This window comes from Haliaeetus albicilla, chromosome 11 (genome assembly GCF_947461875.1).
Source record: "Haliaeetus albicilla chromosome 11, bHalAlb1.1, whole genome shotgun sequence".
Lineage (NCBI taxonomy): Eukaryota > Metazoa > Chordata > Aves > Accipitriformes > Accipitridae > Haliaeetus > Haliaeetus albicilla.
Genome location: NC_091493.1, coordinates 38843626 through 38861907, shown reverse-complemented (window position 1 = coordinate 38861907; position 18282 = coordinate 38843626). Strand labels below are relative to the sequence as shown.

The 18282-nt window shown below is 40.1% G+C and overlaps 1 protein-coding gene across 2 annotated transcripts in view; it reads right to left on the bottom strand.

Annotated features, from left to right (window-relative positions):
- DOCK1 (dedicator of cytokinesis 1) overlaps positions 1-18282 on the bottom strand; it is a 313031-nt gene that overhangs the window by 35804 nt on the left and 258945 nt on the right. For both annotated transcript variants that reach the window (XM_069797209.1, XM_069797210.1), the window contains exons 39-44: positions 11823-11912; positions 9158-9262; positions 5383-5524; positions 5104-5182; positions 4735-4819; positions 3035-3121 (exon numbers count right to left, since the gene is read on the bottom strand). In XM_069797209.1, coding sequence (XP_069653310.1) covers positions 3035-3121; positions 4735-4819; positions 5104-5182; positions 5383-5524; positions 9158-9262; positions 11823-11912 — 588 coding nt within the window. The remainder of the gene's footprint in view (positions 1-3034; positions 3122-4734; positions 4820-5103; positions 5183-5382; positions 5525-9157; positions 9263-11822; positions 11913-18282) is intronic.

Below are 18282 nucleotides of genomic sequence, written 5' to 3'. Positions count from 1 at the left end.
TAATATGTTGAAGAGATGACTTCTAAGCTATCTGCTGTGCTTTTTCCCACAAGGTCACATTTTCTTCATCTGAACGTCAATAACTGAAGGAAGAAATTTTCCTTCTCACATAGCCTGGACTTCAGTGAAGACAGCTCCTCAGATGTTTTTGTGGGGTGAATTAGCTCTTATACGGTACAAAACATGCTTTATTTTAATTGACCGATCTCCAACTATTATTTATGACCAGATACCGTGTCTTTCAGAATGACAGTTGCTCATGTTGAAAAAACAGTATTAAAATATTTACAATATTACTAGAATATGTACATTTAGTGAATGGGCTAAAAATTACTAACTTGCAGCAACCCAGAGTGCAGACAGTCCTCCCTGGAAGACATCGCCTACTTACATTAAAAAAATGATGTGGTAGGAATAGAAAAGGAAGGTTAATTGAGGCCTGTGAGGAAAACGCAAGTGTATATTTGATTACACCCTAATTTCCATAAATGCTACATAAACAAAGAAGCACTTCTACCCGGCTATCAGTTGCTTACCAAGTTTCTGAGAACCACTTATAATCAGATCTCTTTAGTTGTTACTCTTACACCTGCCATCTGATGACATCAAGGATGTTTTAATTAGCATTTTGAAACGTCTGCCTGGTGAAATTACTGGGGAAGGCAGGTAACGAGCCTGATGTTTCTGCTGCGGCTGTGGAGCAGACCAGGCTTGGACAGGCAGACGACGGCTGCCGTTCAGAGCTGAGTGTGCTACGAGTGAAATTTGGACTGGCAAAGTAAGACCATATTCACCATCTGATTCGGCAAGAGCTGCTGGGAACATCATATGCTAAATTTAGGATTCTGTCATTTGTATTAATGGGCTTCTAACTATGCAATAATTTGTTGATGAACCATTGCTTTTAAAGCTCTTGAATATCTACAGAAATTAACACTCATTGAGCCGACAGACATCTTTTTTGACTTTTCTGTATCAGCAATCATGGCTTGCTTTCTCATTCTCCTTTCTTTTACTACTCTCATAATCCTCCCTCTAATTTTTTAAAAGCAGATGGAGAATTGCAGTTCCCATCCTACTACTATAAACTGTGCTTTGGAACTTACTGAAGGCTATTTATTAGAAATATCTATACTCGTAAATTATGAGCCCCGCTCCAAGTAGCTTGCTAACTCTGGACACTACACAATCTATTCAGGGCAAACAGAAAAGACATACTCCTGATACGTTTGCAACACTAAAAAATTAAACATCAAAAGAAAACAGAGATTAGTATTTGTATTTTTTAAAACCAAGTGCATTTCAAAATCCAGTTTCTAATTCACTCAGCAAACCTTTCCCCTACACCTACTTGTGTCCAGCTAAACCAAATCAGGTACAGAATAATGAATGCATATAACAAATTCCTTGCAGATAATGAACAGATTGAAAAGGTTTAGGTAAAAGTCATCAGAGGGAATTTTAAAAGCAAATAGATTTAAGGAAATTATGCATGTTCCTATGGGTTATGTAACATAACACACTGCATTTATTAAATTACTCAGTTTTCTCTCCGCACTGATTTGATAGGATCTCACCTCTTCCTTTAAGGATATTCTAGTTCCATCAATAAAATATGAAATGCGCAAAGCTACTTTAATTCATCGTGTTTAGTAAAACGTCAATAATATCTATATCCATAATCAAAATTTAGCATTACAGGGACGTAAACCTTGTGATCGTGCTCCCAGCATTTTAGTCGACAGGAATCTTGAAGAAAGTCAATACCAATTTTGTAGTAACTATGCCAGAGCTAGGTCAAAAGTTATCCGTTGCCGTCTTCCCACATATTATTAAGTTCCATTCTGGTATCATTTTTCAGCTATGCGACTGATATAATCCTTACTTACAAAAAGCTTATAGAAAGCACTCTCCCAGGATTTATGCACATTTCCATGACAAGCACAGCGTTAAAGGTGCGTGTATACAAATTGCCTGCATAAAGCAGCCTGTCAGGCTGTGCTCTTAACTCATAAGGAACAGAGACTTTCATCAGATCTGCCAGGCTTTATAAACAACACTTTTTGCAATCATGAAGATAAATACAATCTTCTCTATCAGGATAATATTGAAAATACAAAATTCATTAAAAATTCAATGTGTTTTATTCAGCTGCCTATTACTGTCAAACATCACATTCATATTCTGTTACTATAGATACCATAGTAATTTTCTGCATTACTTCTGTTCATCTAAATACAACTGTCCAACATAACCTCAATGGAGCAATGAAAAAGGTTTTAATTAATCATATGCAAATTGTTCTTTTTCTTTAAAAATAAGCCTCACGAGAGATTTAAAAACTGCAGTAACAATGTTTTTATTGCTACTTAAAAATTACAGCTGTGTAAGAATAATTTAATCTTAAAGGCGTTTAATGGATACGTCTTATCTAAACAGTCTAAATGGTAGAACAGAGAAATGCATAATTTGGAGTCACTCCGTGAGGTTGCTAGGGTATATTTTAGCTAACTATGGAAAAAACCCCAAAACAATCTTTAAGCACAAACAGTAAGTAGAGAAGAAGTGCTGACACATACAATGCATTCAATTTATGGTATCTTGAATAAATTACAACCAGACTACCAAAATCCTCTTTTCCAAAATTCAGACTAGTTTCGTTTCGGTGTAGCAGGGTTCCCCTACACCATTGCGGGTCCCTCGTCATTTTAGGCACACGGCTTACGCCACAAGCTGTAATGAGCCTTTACAGCATTCTGGCCTGCTGAAAGCCAGAAATAAGAAGCACTTCAAGCACTTGACTGGACCTTGCCCTAAAGGCCTGGAAGATCAGCCCAGATTTCCTTCTCTCAGGAGGGGAAAAGCATTACTTGGGTCACCCTCAGTCAATAATCAGCACCCTCTGCAAGCAAATTTCCACATTGACTGCTTGTTCACAGGACCAAAGCACAGTCATACAGAAATATAAATGCTCCCTGGCTGTATAAGAGCCCCGTTCTTTTACGCAATCTCAATAAAGCCAAACCGATCTTACCATGAAAACTGATTTGACTTCAAACCACCTCAGAATCCCTGGTAATTTATACGCTGTCACATAGATGGTTCTCTCAATCCACATGTTCTGCAAATATAACATAAACATCATGTTATCAGATTGATAGCTTTTATCTTAAGCAAAGCCTTAAAACGTTATCATCAGGAAAAGGAACCGCAGTACGACAGACATGACGAAGCCGGGGGAAATTTCAAACAGTATCTGCTTGGGCAGATGATGGAGCAGCACCGATTTAAATCTGTTACGTGATTTAGTAGAGAACAACTGCTCTCTTGCCAAAGGAGAACACTACGTGAAAGATCCACTGGTTTTACTGGACTGCCATTTCTCCCACGGGAGCTTTTAAGGACCATCCTCCACAAAACCACCACCTCTTGATATAGGGAAAACCAGGAGGGCAGAGGAGCGGAGGGACGGGCTCCCCGGGGAGGCTGTGCCATCCTCATCCTCGCAGGTTTCAAGACTCGACGGCGAAAGCCCTGAGCAGCCGGGTCTGGCCCCGGAGCTGGGGCAGGGGTTGGACCCAAGGTCCTGGCCTGGCCTGAATTTGCGAAACTGTGATTTCATCTGAGCTGTAAACTGCAATGGCTCTGTTGTAACACCTCCTCGCTGGTTTGAATTTAAGGATGTGTGAATTAACGTCTCTTCCTTCACATGTGTGTATTTGGTTCATAACCGGCGTCAGAGATGTCTCTTGAGGTCATTGTGTTAGAACTGGCATATGTTGGTAGTGCATCTGATTTATTATGAGGCTTTTTTTAAAACAGAATTGCTTATTCCATCCTCCATTAACAGAAGAAGTAATTTCAAAGTGATTTAGATACACCTACATTTTTTCATCTACACTCAAAACATATTGTAAACTGTAGCACTCCAGTCTAGCATTATGCTTTTAGAAAAGAAGGGTCTCCGATCTCCTCAGCTAAACCCACGTAGATTAGCAAATTAGCAATTTTTGATATAACAGCCACCAAGAGAAGCCACAGGCAGTAGAAGAGTCTCTGAATGAATACCTAGTCTTAGCTGTAGGAAACCAAATACTCAGCATTTATTGGCACATTGATTAGATTAGAGCCTGCTACTACACAGAAAACCAAGTTCTACGCTCAAGAAATGATGCATTAATTTATTACTTTAATTACTACTACTACTTTACTACTAACTGCACCCACTAGAACCCCTGTGAATAAAATGGTGTCTATAAAAAAAAAAGCAATCAACTTGATGTAACCTGTTGTAAATGTTTTGATGAATACAAGCTGTGCTCAAAGGGAGTTTTACTGACCATTAGATGAAACATATGGTTTAGTTAAAAAAAAAAAAGAGAGAAAAGAAACAAAAAAGGTATTACTGCAAAAAGCTTTTTAGATGCCTGACTAGAATCTTCATGGCAAGACAAGTTTTGGCAAGAGACATCTATCTTTTCAGGTATACCCATTTTAAACTTCCTTCTCAAAACAGTTGGTTTTTAACAAAATAAACACAGCTTCGTCCATTTTTTCTATTGGTATAAACCAGAACACGATAAATTGGTTTAACTGAATTTCTATGAAAAATAATCACTTTGAAACCTAGGATTTATTTTTCAACAACCAAAACATAATGAATGGTTCAGATTCTCAAAATGGAGGGGAATAAACAAGCAAACCCCCAAAGTACTCTATTTTCTTTTTTTTTACCGCAAATTCATTGTCCGGGTTTTTCTCTCCTTTTCGAACAGGGCGTGAATACTCAAACCGTTGGACTTCATTCACCCTATAGAAACTGAAAAAAGGGAAAAGCACAATCACAATCAAACACTGTCTGTTTAGGAATTGCTGCTAAACTCTAGTCCTAGAAAAAGAGTTTCTGCATAAATATAAACCGCTTATGGGATCGCTGTTCTCCAGTGGGTTGGATGGGATCTCTGCTGATTTTAAGAATACCCATGAAATGCCCTCGCAATTACTACCCTCCTTGGCTGTGTACAGATTTGTTATATGACAACAAGAACTAGTTTAAGTATTATAAAGGAGACCGATAAAATTGCAAAACCAGCCCAAACTCACCTCACAATTTGTTCTGACACTGGCCTGTGAAATTTAGATGGTAGATCCAGTTTTGGCTTTACAGTAAAGCACTGAATATCTGAATTCAGGGGTTAAGAACTGAAAAGCAAATTTCAATCACGCAGAACAGGCAGCTCAATGGGAACGCAAAGAAAGGACAGAACAACAAAATTAATGTATTACACCCATAAAGGCAGAAGTGCAACAGTCTCCTGCTCGTGTTGGCCAGAAATCCTCCATCTGTGCGGCTGCAGGAGCCGCTGTACCCCCTAAGGATACACTGGCCGGAGGAGTTTTTAATGTCATCGCCCGGTGGAGATGTTGTCTTCATTTTTTCCGCGTTCGGAAACTGAGTCAATAACCTCGCTTCGAAGTCTTCGCGGCGTTCATACTCCTTTCCCCGGTAAATGAAGACTTTGTTCTGGAAACAAATTAAGAGGTGAAATCCTAATACCTGTATCCTCAGTAATGAACTGGGATCTCAGAAGCATTGACTCCCATGCTGTTAAGTGAGAAATTTTACATTCCTCACGCTATGATATAATCAATAGTTTACAAATATTTTATGCCAATTCAATAAAGCACAAAATGATTTCCTTACCTCCAGTTCAGTACTGAAATCACTAAGCATGCACTTACCTTTAGGCCTATGCATAAACCATGCTAAATTCAATGGGATCCAAACACATGATTTCAAGGATCTATAAAATAGATGCCCACTGAAAATGTATTAAGACAAATTATGTCCTCTATCAAATCCAAGATCTCCCTCTGTAATTCCTCTCATTCATCTTCCACAGCTAATGGTGGAACGGATGTAAATAAACAGAATTAGGCTTTTTATAAACTAACATTTATTAAAAGGTATTGACGTGAGCAAGCAAGAATAGCAGAGAAAAGTATAAACAGAAAACAAAGCCAATTTTAGGAGGAAGGTCCAAAGCCACTGACTGTTTTAGAAAGACTGATACACCGCAGACCACATTAGTCTATTAGATTTTTGCCATTATACAGTTGTCTGCACACAGCATAACTTTTAAATTAAGTATACTGTATTTCTAAATATTGTTTTCTTCCTTTCACATTAAAGAAAATTAAGATATATTTTATACAGTCCATTTATAGACTGAACAAGCATATTAAATTCTAAGAAAAAGGTGAAAGATGACTTGCATATTTTTAACTGATAAAATATATCAAAGTAAATTTTGATATGAATGTAACACTTGCATCTGAATATGCTTAACCTCATTACTCAGAATGAACGCTTGGTGAAAAAATTATACAGCACTTGTTGGAAAAAAGGGTGTTATGACTAGGGGTAGAAAACTGGAATAGTTTACATCTGCCCTGTTGGGTTTAATTCTGCAATGGTGCCTTTTGAAATGCACAGTAGATGAAAGAATACTCTCTATTTGGGTGGAAGAAAAAAAAAGAAAAAAGGGCAGATGCCCAAGAAGTGTATATATACCTGTAATTCATGTATATATACCTGTAATTCACAGGAAAAATTGCAACAGAAGAAAAAGCTGGTATTGAGGATTTTCTCAATCAGCAAGGCACTTAATAGCCTATTTTTCAGAGCTTTTAATCACTCATTTATTACAAACTGACCAATCCACAAGGCTTTTGTGAAGCATGGTGTTTTCCCGCACTGACAAAAAACCCCATTCAGTCGTGAAGAGAAAAAGCAGTTCGACATTTATATAGCAGATTAACACTATTCTGCACTGCATCCCTTTGACTCTTGAGTTTAACACAGCACTTCCACAGGAAAACCGCCTTGTGCTCTCTGCATTTTCTGCACGTCAACCCGCGGCTGGTTCAGGGGCCGAGACAAACGGCCCCGCGCGCTCGGTCAGGACGGCTCGCCGTGCCCCTGCTGATCCCAGGGCAGCCCCTCTCCGGTTAGCAGCTCTGGATCACCGGATAGTCACGATATTTCTAGAGGATAATGTGCACTCTGTTGAGAGTGACCGTACGCGTGACAAAATTTCATGTCGACTGACAGCCACGATCCCTTTTACAAAGTTATCAGTGACTTCATTGTACGTTCATCGTGTTGACGATTCCTGATAATCCAGTCTTCCCTATTAGAATATCATAAAATACTAATTTAATCATTTTCTAGAAAAATGGGTTGGTCAATCTTAACAGTGACTCCTTCTTACCGGATACTAAATATTTTTTGCCTGGTAAAACTTAAGAAATTATTAATAAACTTTTTACAAAAGACTTATTAAAGCTTTTTTACTTCATGTACCACAAACATTTTTTGCTGTTTTACACTTGATAAAAGCTATTGCACGTACGTTACTCTACATGTACTTCAAACACCACAATAATTCTTAGTATTTCCGCATCGCACCTCTTTAGGGTTGGTCTTTTGATACACACGGTAGCTCGCACACCATCAAGCCTTTGCCTCAGCTGCTAACATACAGCTTTGCCAGTTTGCTGAATTGCCTTTCACAAGGTTTGGGGCAGCTCGGGGTACCGATGAGCCTGCCACCTTCCTGCACGCTCAGAATCTCTTTGGCATGAGGTGCCCAACCGTAATTTGGAGACCAAGCAGTGGGCTAACATGGGAGAGAGCTCATCTCCCCATTTTTGTTTGAGGGTCTGCACACAATGGATGCTGCAAATGCACTCTGAGCCTGGCAGGAGCTGCCTGGGGTCAGCTTTATTCCTTTCAGCTGCAAAGAACTGATCATTTATTGTACTTCTCAGGAGGCATGAATGGTACAAGCACGCCTGTAGTCCAGCATCCCAGGGTGTATGAAAAGCCACACGCATTTGCTGCTTCTTGGGGTGATTCAAGAATATCATTTTTTTCACATGGGCTTTAGTTAGTTGGTAGAAAAGGAGGATTCTTCCAAATGAGCACCTGATTTTAATAAAAGTTTTACTTCTGGGGATTTTTTAAAGCCTTTCCCTACTTCATTTTAATAGACCATGAAAGACCAGCTGACCACAAGTAACCTGACAAAGCCAGCTTTATCAGCGCTCACTGGATTTATCCAGTGAGACAGGCTTCAGCATAGGCTTGGGCTTGCTCCTGGTATTTGTTATGGCATAATCTGAGAGAGGTAACGTGGAATTACTCAGTTATAAACAAGAACTCATCTCCCAAATGAGTATTTCCAGGAGGAAACCTACCACCAGCCCCTGGCCTGAGACTAAATCTCTCTGAGTCTCCTGGACTCAGAGAATAATCTGAGAATAATAATCATTTTACTCTTCTGTCTCTTGAAATGGCTTAATCTGCTGTAACTCTTCCAAAGGAGAGAGCCTCTTGCCAAATTGAAAATCCTCAGCTCTTAAGACAGATACGAACAGCACAGTTATTTCCATGCCACCAACTGCCATGTGCCGGAGTCCAGAGAACCATGATACAGATGCAATTCGGATATGTTAAATCCCCACCCTTCTTTAGCCACTAATTCAACTCCATAACAATCCTGGTATCAGTGGAAAAAACCTAAAATGTGACTAGACTGATGTTACTGGCATCAACCAAGTGACCTATGTCTTAAATTGACATGTGACTCAGGAAAACCAAAGATAAAAGACTGCTTTTAAAGGTATCACATGCATCTCTGATATTCAACTTCATTTTAGTGACTATGCTGGAAAGGAGACTCACATGAAAGCATGGTCATATACAAAAGGCTTCTCTACCATACTCTCATATATATATATATATATAAATATACACACACACACCCCATCAGGCAAAAATGTCAGCATTTCAGATGGTACTGGTTATTACCCTGATTTATGGATCGGGTGGTATATCTTCATCTCTAGTGATACCCTGAAGAAGTATTGGATATGTTTGAAGAAAAAGCTTCTCTACTAAAATTCAACTATTGCATATTAGAAACTGGAAAGGAAAATAAATGTTTGTTTTATACACCTAAAAACCAACCATCAATGTGAGGTAGATTGCAGATAACACACCGACATACAATAATGTACTTTCTTCATAACCGAGGGAAATTTCCAAAGCAAGAAACCTTGCTATTATCTGTGGAAAAAGGTGGACACTTACCCTTATAAATGTTGGAAATCCCTGGCCGTAGTATCCAACAGCAAAATAGTCTGGTTTTGGTCTTATCACTTTCACAATGTTTTCATAGAACTGGGCTTGCTTTCTCTGCAAAATAAACAGGAGGAATTTTAATGACCTAAACTTTAAGGAGATTCCTTATACTTAAGATCTAGATCTCTTTTATGTGTATCTCTAACTTAAAGGTGTACATGTTTCATTCACCCCTTTTTCTTCACCTTTCTATCAGATATATGCTAATATTCTGAAATAGTAGACTCTGTAGTCACTATTTTTATGCTCAACTGGCTGAACCTCACTGTTCCATATCCAGTATCTCAATTTTGATGAAGGTCAAGAATTTCCAAGGCAGCCTGAATTCCAGGTTGTGACATTGCCAATGACAAAAGACTGGAACGACGAAGCACATACATACTGCTAAAGCCAGCTCATCTCAGTGGTGCTGACCTCTCAGTTTTCGGCTGTTACATTTCATTACAGTTTTCTACTACTTTTCCATGTTTACAGCTATTTATTTGTATATGGAAAGCACGCAGTTGAGAATTGCAGAAAAATATAACTTTTGGAATAAATACACGCATGTCAGACACCATCTGTTTTCAAAGTGGAATCCTTCTTTATCTCAAAAGATGAAATAGTAACAAATGTACAGCTTCAGATGATCTGTTCATTAACTTATTTTTAGTCTATTACTTTCTGTAAGAGAACAAATTCTGATTTGGGGGGAGGTTTGTTACTGCTCCCCTACGACAGATAACAGTAAATGGCAAGAATACTACAAAGACCCAGATCTGCTGTATATTTCTCAGTTCACCTGTAGCAAAACTGTTTTGTCATTTCTGAATTGTCTAATATTTAATATTGCTTGAATAAAAGAGACAATAGGGAGAATAGAAAGAAACAAAAAACTTTTTAAATTTTCCTGGGGGGTGGGAGGGAAAGAGCTAGCATGCTAATGCTATTCAGCAGCAGCAATAAGAAAAGCCGATGGGGTATGTGAGACCTGACTCATATGGGAGCGTGAATTTTGATCTTTGCCTTATTAGGGATGAATGCCCAATGCACGCTGGTACTAATTTTTGTGACATCTCTCTTAATTTCTCCTTTCTGATGAGGAGCAAGTAAATTGATGTGAGAATTGGAAGTTCTGGGTCTCCCCTCTTAGAAGAGGGAGAAACTCCATCCCTATACGCAGATGAACTATACCTGGTTTATAACACTGCCTGGAATTGTGTCACTTAATGTAAACAGTGACATATTTACTGTGCAAGAGAAATGGTGAAAAATACCTAACTCGGTATTATTGGTCATCAGCTACAATGTATAAAGTGCAAATTCAGACTTCTCCTCCAACACGGATACGGTATGATAAATGAAGAGTGGTTGCCTCTGTGACAAAGCTGTTCACGTTCCCACGTGCAAGCATAAAGGAGATGGAAAATTAAAAACGAGGGACCTGGAGAGTAGCTACCCACTGGTGAGTAATCATATCTGACACATGAGAATCATTTCTAGCTGAGGAACAATCTCTACCAGATTCCTTTTATATTGAAATGAGGAATATTCTCCATTGAACGCAGCCCTACTGACGGCGGGCCAAGGAAGACTCTTCTGGCGTACCACAGCACCCGAGAAATGCTCTGTATATATCCCTGACCTCCTGCAGTACCAAGCGACGTGAAACCAGGCTCCACATTTGTTAGGCAAATCAATACAACCGGTCTGTCAGCAAAAAACAGTTAAAATGGCACAAAAGGAGGACCATCAAAAAGGGATATAAATTCAGCTCTAGAGAGCTGGAGGACAGAACCATGGACAAAACAAAGAGCATGTAAAGGAGTGAAGAAACCACAAAATTGAGAGGAGCTGTATTTACCTTTATTCTTTCCTCCCCAAGAAAGGAGATTCTGGGGAGATGGGGATGGAGGTGCCTCTGGGGAGACAGCTCCTAGCCATCCCCAAACTGAGCATCAGTGTCAGCGGAGAAAGAGGGTGCAATGACACCGAATTAATGCCCAGCTCAGGCTGGGATAACGCAGATAAACAATTCAAAAAAATTAAGGACCGTGGTGAGTGCAAAGGTAAAATGTATCAAAACCCTGAAAGTCAAAATTTTTCAGAACCAAACTGGAATCATGTCCCAACTGCTGTGAAAATGGTTGAGAAGTTAGGAGGGACACTGACAGCTGCCATTTATCTCTTTGGAGAAGAGCAGGAGAAAAAAAATGGTGCAGGCATAATGAATGGGTAATGTTAGGGCAAAAATAACTGACTCTAGACATGAATGCTTGGGGATTATTCATACCTAAAAAAAGAAATGTGAATATGGAAAGACACTTGAGAGAGAATGGGGATTTTTTCATGTTCCCATTTACATTTAAATTCCAAATTTCCTTTTATACCCCAAATAAATCAGCTTAACAGTAACCGAAATCTTTTTCTTTCAGCTAAAAAAAAAATAAAATACAATCTTTTTCAGGCACTCCAGTGGTAGCCAGTTAATCAACATTTGTCCAACACAGCCAAAACGGGCATCTATTTCTGCATTTTACTGTCATAAGAGAGATTTTCAATAGAATTTTAAAAGCTTAGAAATTAAATTCTGAAGAAATTGTTGCAGTGTCTATGTCATTAAAAAAAAACCTACCAGCAGTTCACTGAGTTGTTCATAATCAAACATTTCATTTTCATACTGTTCTGCAAGTTCTTTACCCAAGGCAATGGCCTCTTCCCACATCTGTTGAAAACAAAATCACAAAACAACAGCAAAAAACCTGAATTACATACCTTGGTTAAACAACAACATTGGAATAAAATAAATCTTAATAAATCACAACAAAATGCATTATGTCACATGCCTGAAAACACTGTGCATCTGATGTGCCAAATAGTTGTGGCAGTATTACCCACATGTCTCTATTTGATGCAAATCAAGTAAAATTATCAAATTGCTTCAGAAATAAAATGATTCCAGCTAGCCCAACTAGATAGCCAATAATGTGTAAACACGGCCTGCCCACAAAGAAACCCAGAACCTAGGACTTTGGATAAATGCTGTTGATTGATTATAGTTCATAATCACCTCTCTCTCCTTCTAATATCTATAATCTGTATTAGACAGGACAGGCAATTTGCAGATATTGCTTTGAACAAATAGTCATTATATTTCCATGGGGTTTTTTTCCTCTCTTGTTCTTCAACCATGAAATTCAGCCGCCGTCTCAACTGACCCAAAGAAATTTAACAATGTCCTTCAGCTCTTCAGAAGCCAACAATCTTAATGAGGAGCAGCAAGAATGTTTTTAAATGTGTATTTTTCATTTTTTTCTACTCTAAATATAAAGACCCACTCAAACCCAGAAAAGATGCTTAAATTAGCACACTAGGCTATGTAAGACCAAACTTGATGATCTGCCGCTGCTGCTGAAATTTGGCTGGCACCGCTGACCTCACTTTATTAAAAAAAATGAGATTCGGAATGATTTATAAATCCATTTGGTTCGTATTACCCTTCATCTTAAATTTAAATCCCCTGTCCACACCACCTAATTCTCCTCTCGGCATCAGGCCACATGTTCCTCGCCCCGGTGAAACACCGAGACGGCTGCAGCTGCGAAGAGCAGTCAGGTGAAGGAGGGTTGAGGAAAAGGGCTGACCACAGGTTTCCCCATCGCTCCTCCAAGACATCCATCTTTGGGAACGAGGAGTTTGAGATGAAGCACCACAACTTCTAAAGATGGTGGGAGCTAGATTCTGGGGAGAGAGAAGGGGAATGGGGCTCCTGGGGAAACCTTCACGCGCACAACCGATTCCTGCATCCATCCTGTACAGACCCCCCAGTCTCATCTGCTTTAAAGCACTGCCTAAATAAGAAATATTCCCCCCGCCAAGACCCTCTGAAAACCAAAAGTCCCCCAAAACACACCAATGAAATCCCACCAGTCAAAGCCCCAAATCAGTGTTGGGTGAATTTTATTTGTCTTTTGATCTGCAAGTTGAGATCACATTTCTTAGTATATCAGGCAAACTTGGAAAAAAATAAGGCTTTTAGGAAAATTCCTAGTTCTAGATACTGGTTTAAAAAATAAAAGTAAACCATCAAGGGTTCATACAACTGTCAGTATGACCGAGACTGCCGCCAGCACTGGCTGAGGAGTCAGGCAGGGCACAACTACCTGGGATTTAGTGGCACAAACACCAGACTGGGACCTAGAATATCTTTTTTTTCCCTAGGAACGGGCAATTGGGAGCCCAGCCAGGCTGAATATTCAGCAAGTCTTCCCCGACATGTAGCATGCCAATGCCACAAAAGCAAGACGTGTCTCGGGTCCCACCCGTTTGCTCTCCGTCCCTGCTCCCCCCTGGAAACGAGGAGCCAATTTTAAAGTGGAGGGCACCCGTCCTGCAAACCCAAGGATGGACTGAAAGATTGTCCTGGCAGACTGAGAGGGAAGGGATGGAAAGCAGCAGCCTGAAGAGGCAGGGAGCTGCTGATGGGAGAGGAGATGAGGAGCTGAGAAAGGAAAAATAGTTACGGGAGATGGCAAGGAGAAAGGACAGAGATTTATGCTCTTGAAGTAAGGGAGTGAAGTAAAGAGAAAATATGGGCCAAAAACTACACTGGTATGGCCGAGAGAGGGAAAAGGAGCTTTTGAGTCCTAAAGAAAACAAATGGGCAGATGCTTGGGCAAACAGAAACTGAGTGGGGACCTAATTTAAGACAGAAAGGTGACGGATGCTCACAAAGGGTAGAGCCTTGGAACTACATAAACCTTTCCTCATGCCTCCACGTGATGTTTGACCTCTTCATTTCTACAACAACGTTCATAATATTATTTATCTAGGGAAGAGGACTGGAAGGAGCACGAGTTACCTCTTGTTTGTCAAGTGCCTTTCAGATGAAAAATGCATCCGAATGCCTAATTACAATCGCTGTAATGAGGGATCACGTCTGCAGGAAACCACAAAGCAGATTGTACACTCTGCAACGCAACTTTTGCAAATGGAAAAATCTGAATGCTTTTATCTGTATTATGTGTCTAATCTAGAATGATGATACGGAGCATATTTTTATTTCTAAACAAAAATTAACATGAGATTAATAGTAAAGGCACATTTACAGAAAATGGAGTACATTTTCACATACTGGGCTGAGTTAATTTTGACTCAGAAGAGCAATATACTACCAATTTATAGAAACTAAACTAATATTCAGTTGTTTGGTTAAGTTAGCAAGTGAAACCTTTCAAAATCACTTAACCTTTCTTCATTTTGACTGCTATTTTCTTTTTAACTTCAGTCATCCGTAACTTCTTCTGCACATTCTCATTTCAAAGAAAATGGCATTCCACAATTTTCCTTGTCCCGGTTCTCTGTTTGTGTGTTCCAGATTTAACCAGTCCCTCTCCAAAACCAAAGCACTTCTACTCTCTTTTCTGTTGTGAAAATGTTTATAGATGATCTCAGGCAAACAGCTTTGGAGCTGAATGAGATTGGAAATACATGAAAGTCTAAATAATTTTAGATTTGCGTCAACACTGTAAACAAACTCATTCAGTTCTTCCACTGAATCCCAGATAAGCACAGACATTGCGACGAGTTTCCAAAGCACGTCTGGCAACTCAAAGCACCGCCTCGCTGTTAAGGCTGTATGCCTTTTAACGCTAATTGCACCTGATCATCAAGAGGCAAGGGATTCTGGATTAGCAGCGGGAGAGACGAGGAGAGAAGAGCCGAGGGGGCTGAAATGCCGCGTTGGTATCGCTCAGCGCGAGTGCCCTCATGCCACCGCGGCTTTGCAGCCCGTTGGTCACACCACACCACAGCAAGCCCGTCCTGGACTGTCATCTATACTGCTGCAACAACCTGGAGCCCATCAAAACTTCAAGGAGGACCTGGACCTGGTGGAACGAGTCCAGAGGAGGGCCACCAAGATGATCAGAGGGCTGGAGCACCTCTCCTATGGAGACAGGCTGAGAGAGTTGGGGTTGTTCAGCCTGGAGAAGAGAAGGCTCCGGGGAGACCTTATAGCAGCCTGCCAGTACTTAAAGGGGGGCTACAAGAGAGATGGGGAGGGACTTTTTACAAGGGCAGGTACTGATAGGACAGGGGGTAATGGCTTTACACTGAAAGAGGGCAGATTTAGGTTAGATATAAGGAAGAAATTCTTCCCTGTGAGGGTGGTGAGGCACTGGAACAGGTTGCCCAGAGAAGCTGTGGATGCCCCATTGCTGGAAACATTCCAGGTCAGGTTGGACGGGGCTTTGAGCAACCTGATCTAGTTGAAGATGTCCCTGCTCATTGCAGGGGGGTTGGACTAGATGACCTTTAAAGGTCCCTTCCGACCCAAACTATTCTATGGTTCCGTGATTCTAAAACCAGACCGGTGCTGTCAAAGGCACTGCATACACACCAATGCCTACAGGTAGCACAGCATTGCCACTGGTTAAATGATGACTTTATTAGAATTAAGTCTTGTTTCTGATTCCCCCCCCCCCTTCCCATCCTTGTCAGTCGAAACTGTAAACACGCTGGAGCAGAGGCTGCATTTCCCCTACCCTGATCAAACCCTTTAGGAGTTACTGACTATAAATATTAATAATGAATTTTATAAATGTTTCAGAGCCTAAAAAAATGAATCCTCAAATTAAATATATTGAATTAGTTCATCTCCAATATACTTACAGTAACCGTACAATCCTAGCATTCTTCCTCGTAACCATTCCCCTATCTATAAGTGGAGATGATCAGGAAAAAACCAGATATTATGAACCACATTTGTTTCTGGCTTAAATTACTGGAATTACTTTAAAAATTCTTTAAAAGTTAGTTTATGAGTTATACTACTGGAACATTTTCAGGCATAGAGAAGAGAAAAAACTCTTTTTCTATCGTACTGCAAATACACAATAAAAGTGCCTCACCATGGGAAAAGATTCTTTCAATTTTTGCCAGCCTCTAACCTGGCCCCTCTCCAGCCAAGGGATCTGTCTTAGAGAAAAGCACCTACTTTTTGTTGCTACTACCTCTTAAAAACACCACTCCGCTCCAACATCTCTATTTTGAAATCCAATCGTCCGGTTCAATCCTCCGAAGGAACACCAAGAAGTTGTATAATAAAACTCAATTTGTAAATGTCAAGTGCCCCGAACTCCAGAGGTCCACGAGACCATTAACCACCCAGCTTTCCCCTCGGCCGTTCGGGCAGCTGGACCACACCACCCGCAACATCACCAAACCCCAAACCAAAGCCAGTATTTTTTCCAATATCGTAACAGAAGCAGGAACCGTGTGTTTAAAATCCCCTGCACAGCCCTCCGAAAAATTTCTCTGTTTAGTACAGTGCAAATTTATTCAGGTGAGGACAGCCTGCCTGTGGCAAAGGATCCTGATAAATGAAATCTATATTCTGAAGGTCAGTAACTCCCAATCTGCTGCCTCACAGATTTCCTGCCTGGGAAGGTTTCCCAGGTTTGCCCAGGACATGGCAGGTCTTCTGGAGGAATGAGCTGTACGGGGAGCTACTACACAGGATTTGTACCATGTACAACTCATTAATGCGAGAAACAATTTATCTGGAGAGTGTACCAGAGAAAAAGGTTGGCAATAGTGGAAGGAAAATGCTTCTTTTATACTGAAGGCATAAGAAAAATGTGTATAGCCTGAATTTAGTTGTGTAGACATGAGCTGCAAAGTGTTATGGGAAAGACTTTGAGGATGCAGAATGAGATCTTTTTAGGGAAAACCTAGAAATTTAATTTATTTTTGAAGCTGGATTGCTTGTTGCCCAGAAAGAACTGCAGCATCCAATTTAGTTTTTGAGGTTCTTTAATAGCAGCAAAGGAGGATCTTAGGAAATTTCTTAGCTCCTGCTGAGTTAATGGTCAGTAAAAATGAGATAGTCTAGGATACGAATGTTATCGTGCAATATTCTGATGTATGAGGGGCATTCCAAGCTGTTTAAAGTTCAGATAGCATTAATTAACCATCATGTAAGCTTAATATTTTAAATCAAATGTTAAAACACAGTATTTCTCTATTGCTAGTATCGCATTCAAGACGTGTAAGATATAACCATGGTTGGAAACCCTTTAAAACAACTTGCTATATTCATTTGGAACACAGTCAAACACCATATCTTTCCTCTCTGAAGACTGTCTCTGTCCTTCACAGCTCTCAGGACGGGCTTACGATCTGACGTGGGATATGAGCTGGACATGAGCCTCACACTGATTTTTGGCAGACAGGTGAATTTCACCACTATCTTGTTAGATGGAAGAAAAAGCCATTTGATGCCATCCCATGAGCCGGAAAAAAAGACATTTTAAGCCAAAGCATGGCATTTACTGTGTAGTTTCATATATTTTGTGTTTCGTGGCTCTGGTGAAACAGTAAAAGCTTTTTTTTGGGGGGGGTGGTGGTGAGGAGAGGAGGAAGGAAGGAGGAGCAGAAATAAATGAGCAGTGTGCATTTATTTACTTTTTTCTCCCTGGGACCAACGCTTTCAATTTATGAAGGAGCAGTAGAAAACATGTACTGATTTATAGACTGCGGCAGCTACTGGCAAACTTGAAACACGTTGCTGTTTGTACATTTTACTGTGCAGGCATAAGAATGCTGCTGCTTTCTTTACGGCTCCAGAGACCACACAAACCTGTTTAAAAACAATCTCTTATCTTTGTCAATGGCACCGAGTATTTCTTGGCTTCAGTAGTTCATTAGCGTTGACTAACATCAACTGCTCCACATGGCAGATGTGTCCCAAAATGTCACCCCCTTCCCTTGTCACTCTATTACCTCCACTATTTCTCCTTCTTGTCCTGAGATACTCTAACCTACCAATTTTCAGTAAAGTCCCTGGATTAAGGGCTTTGTTGGAAATTACAAAGCTTCAGCAAAACACAGAAAGAGCAAACACTTCAGAGCAGTTCAAAGGATAGGTTAGACTGCCGTGATAAGTGTGAGGATAAGGCTTTTAAGGGCAAAAGCCAAGAGAGATGGAGATGAGACGGGAAAGCACAACGCAATGAAGAACAATAATCTAGGAGAGAAAACTATGTATATACTAGGGAAACTTGGAATTAACAACATTTCATTTTGGAAACAAG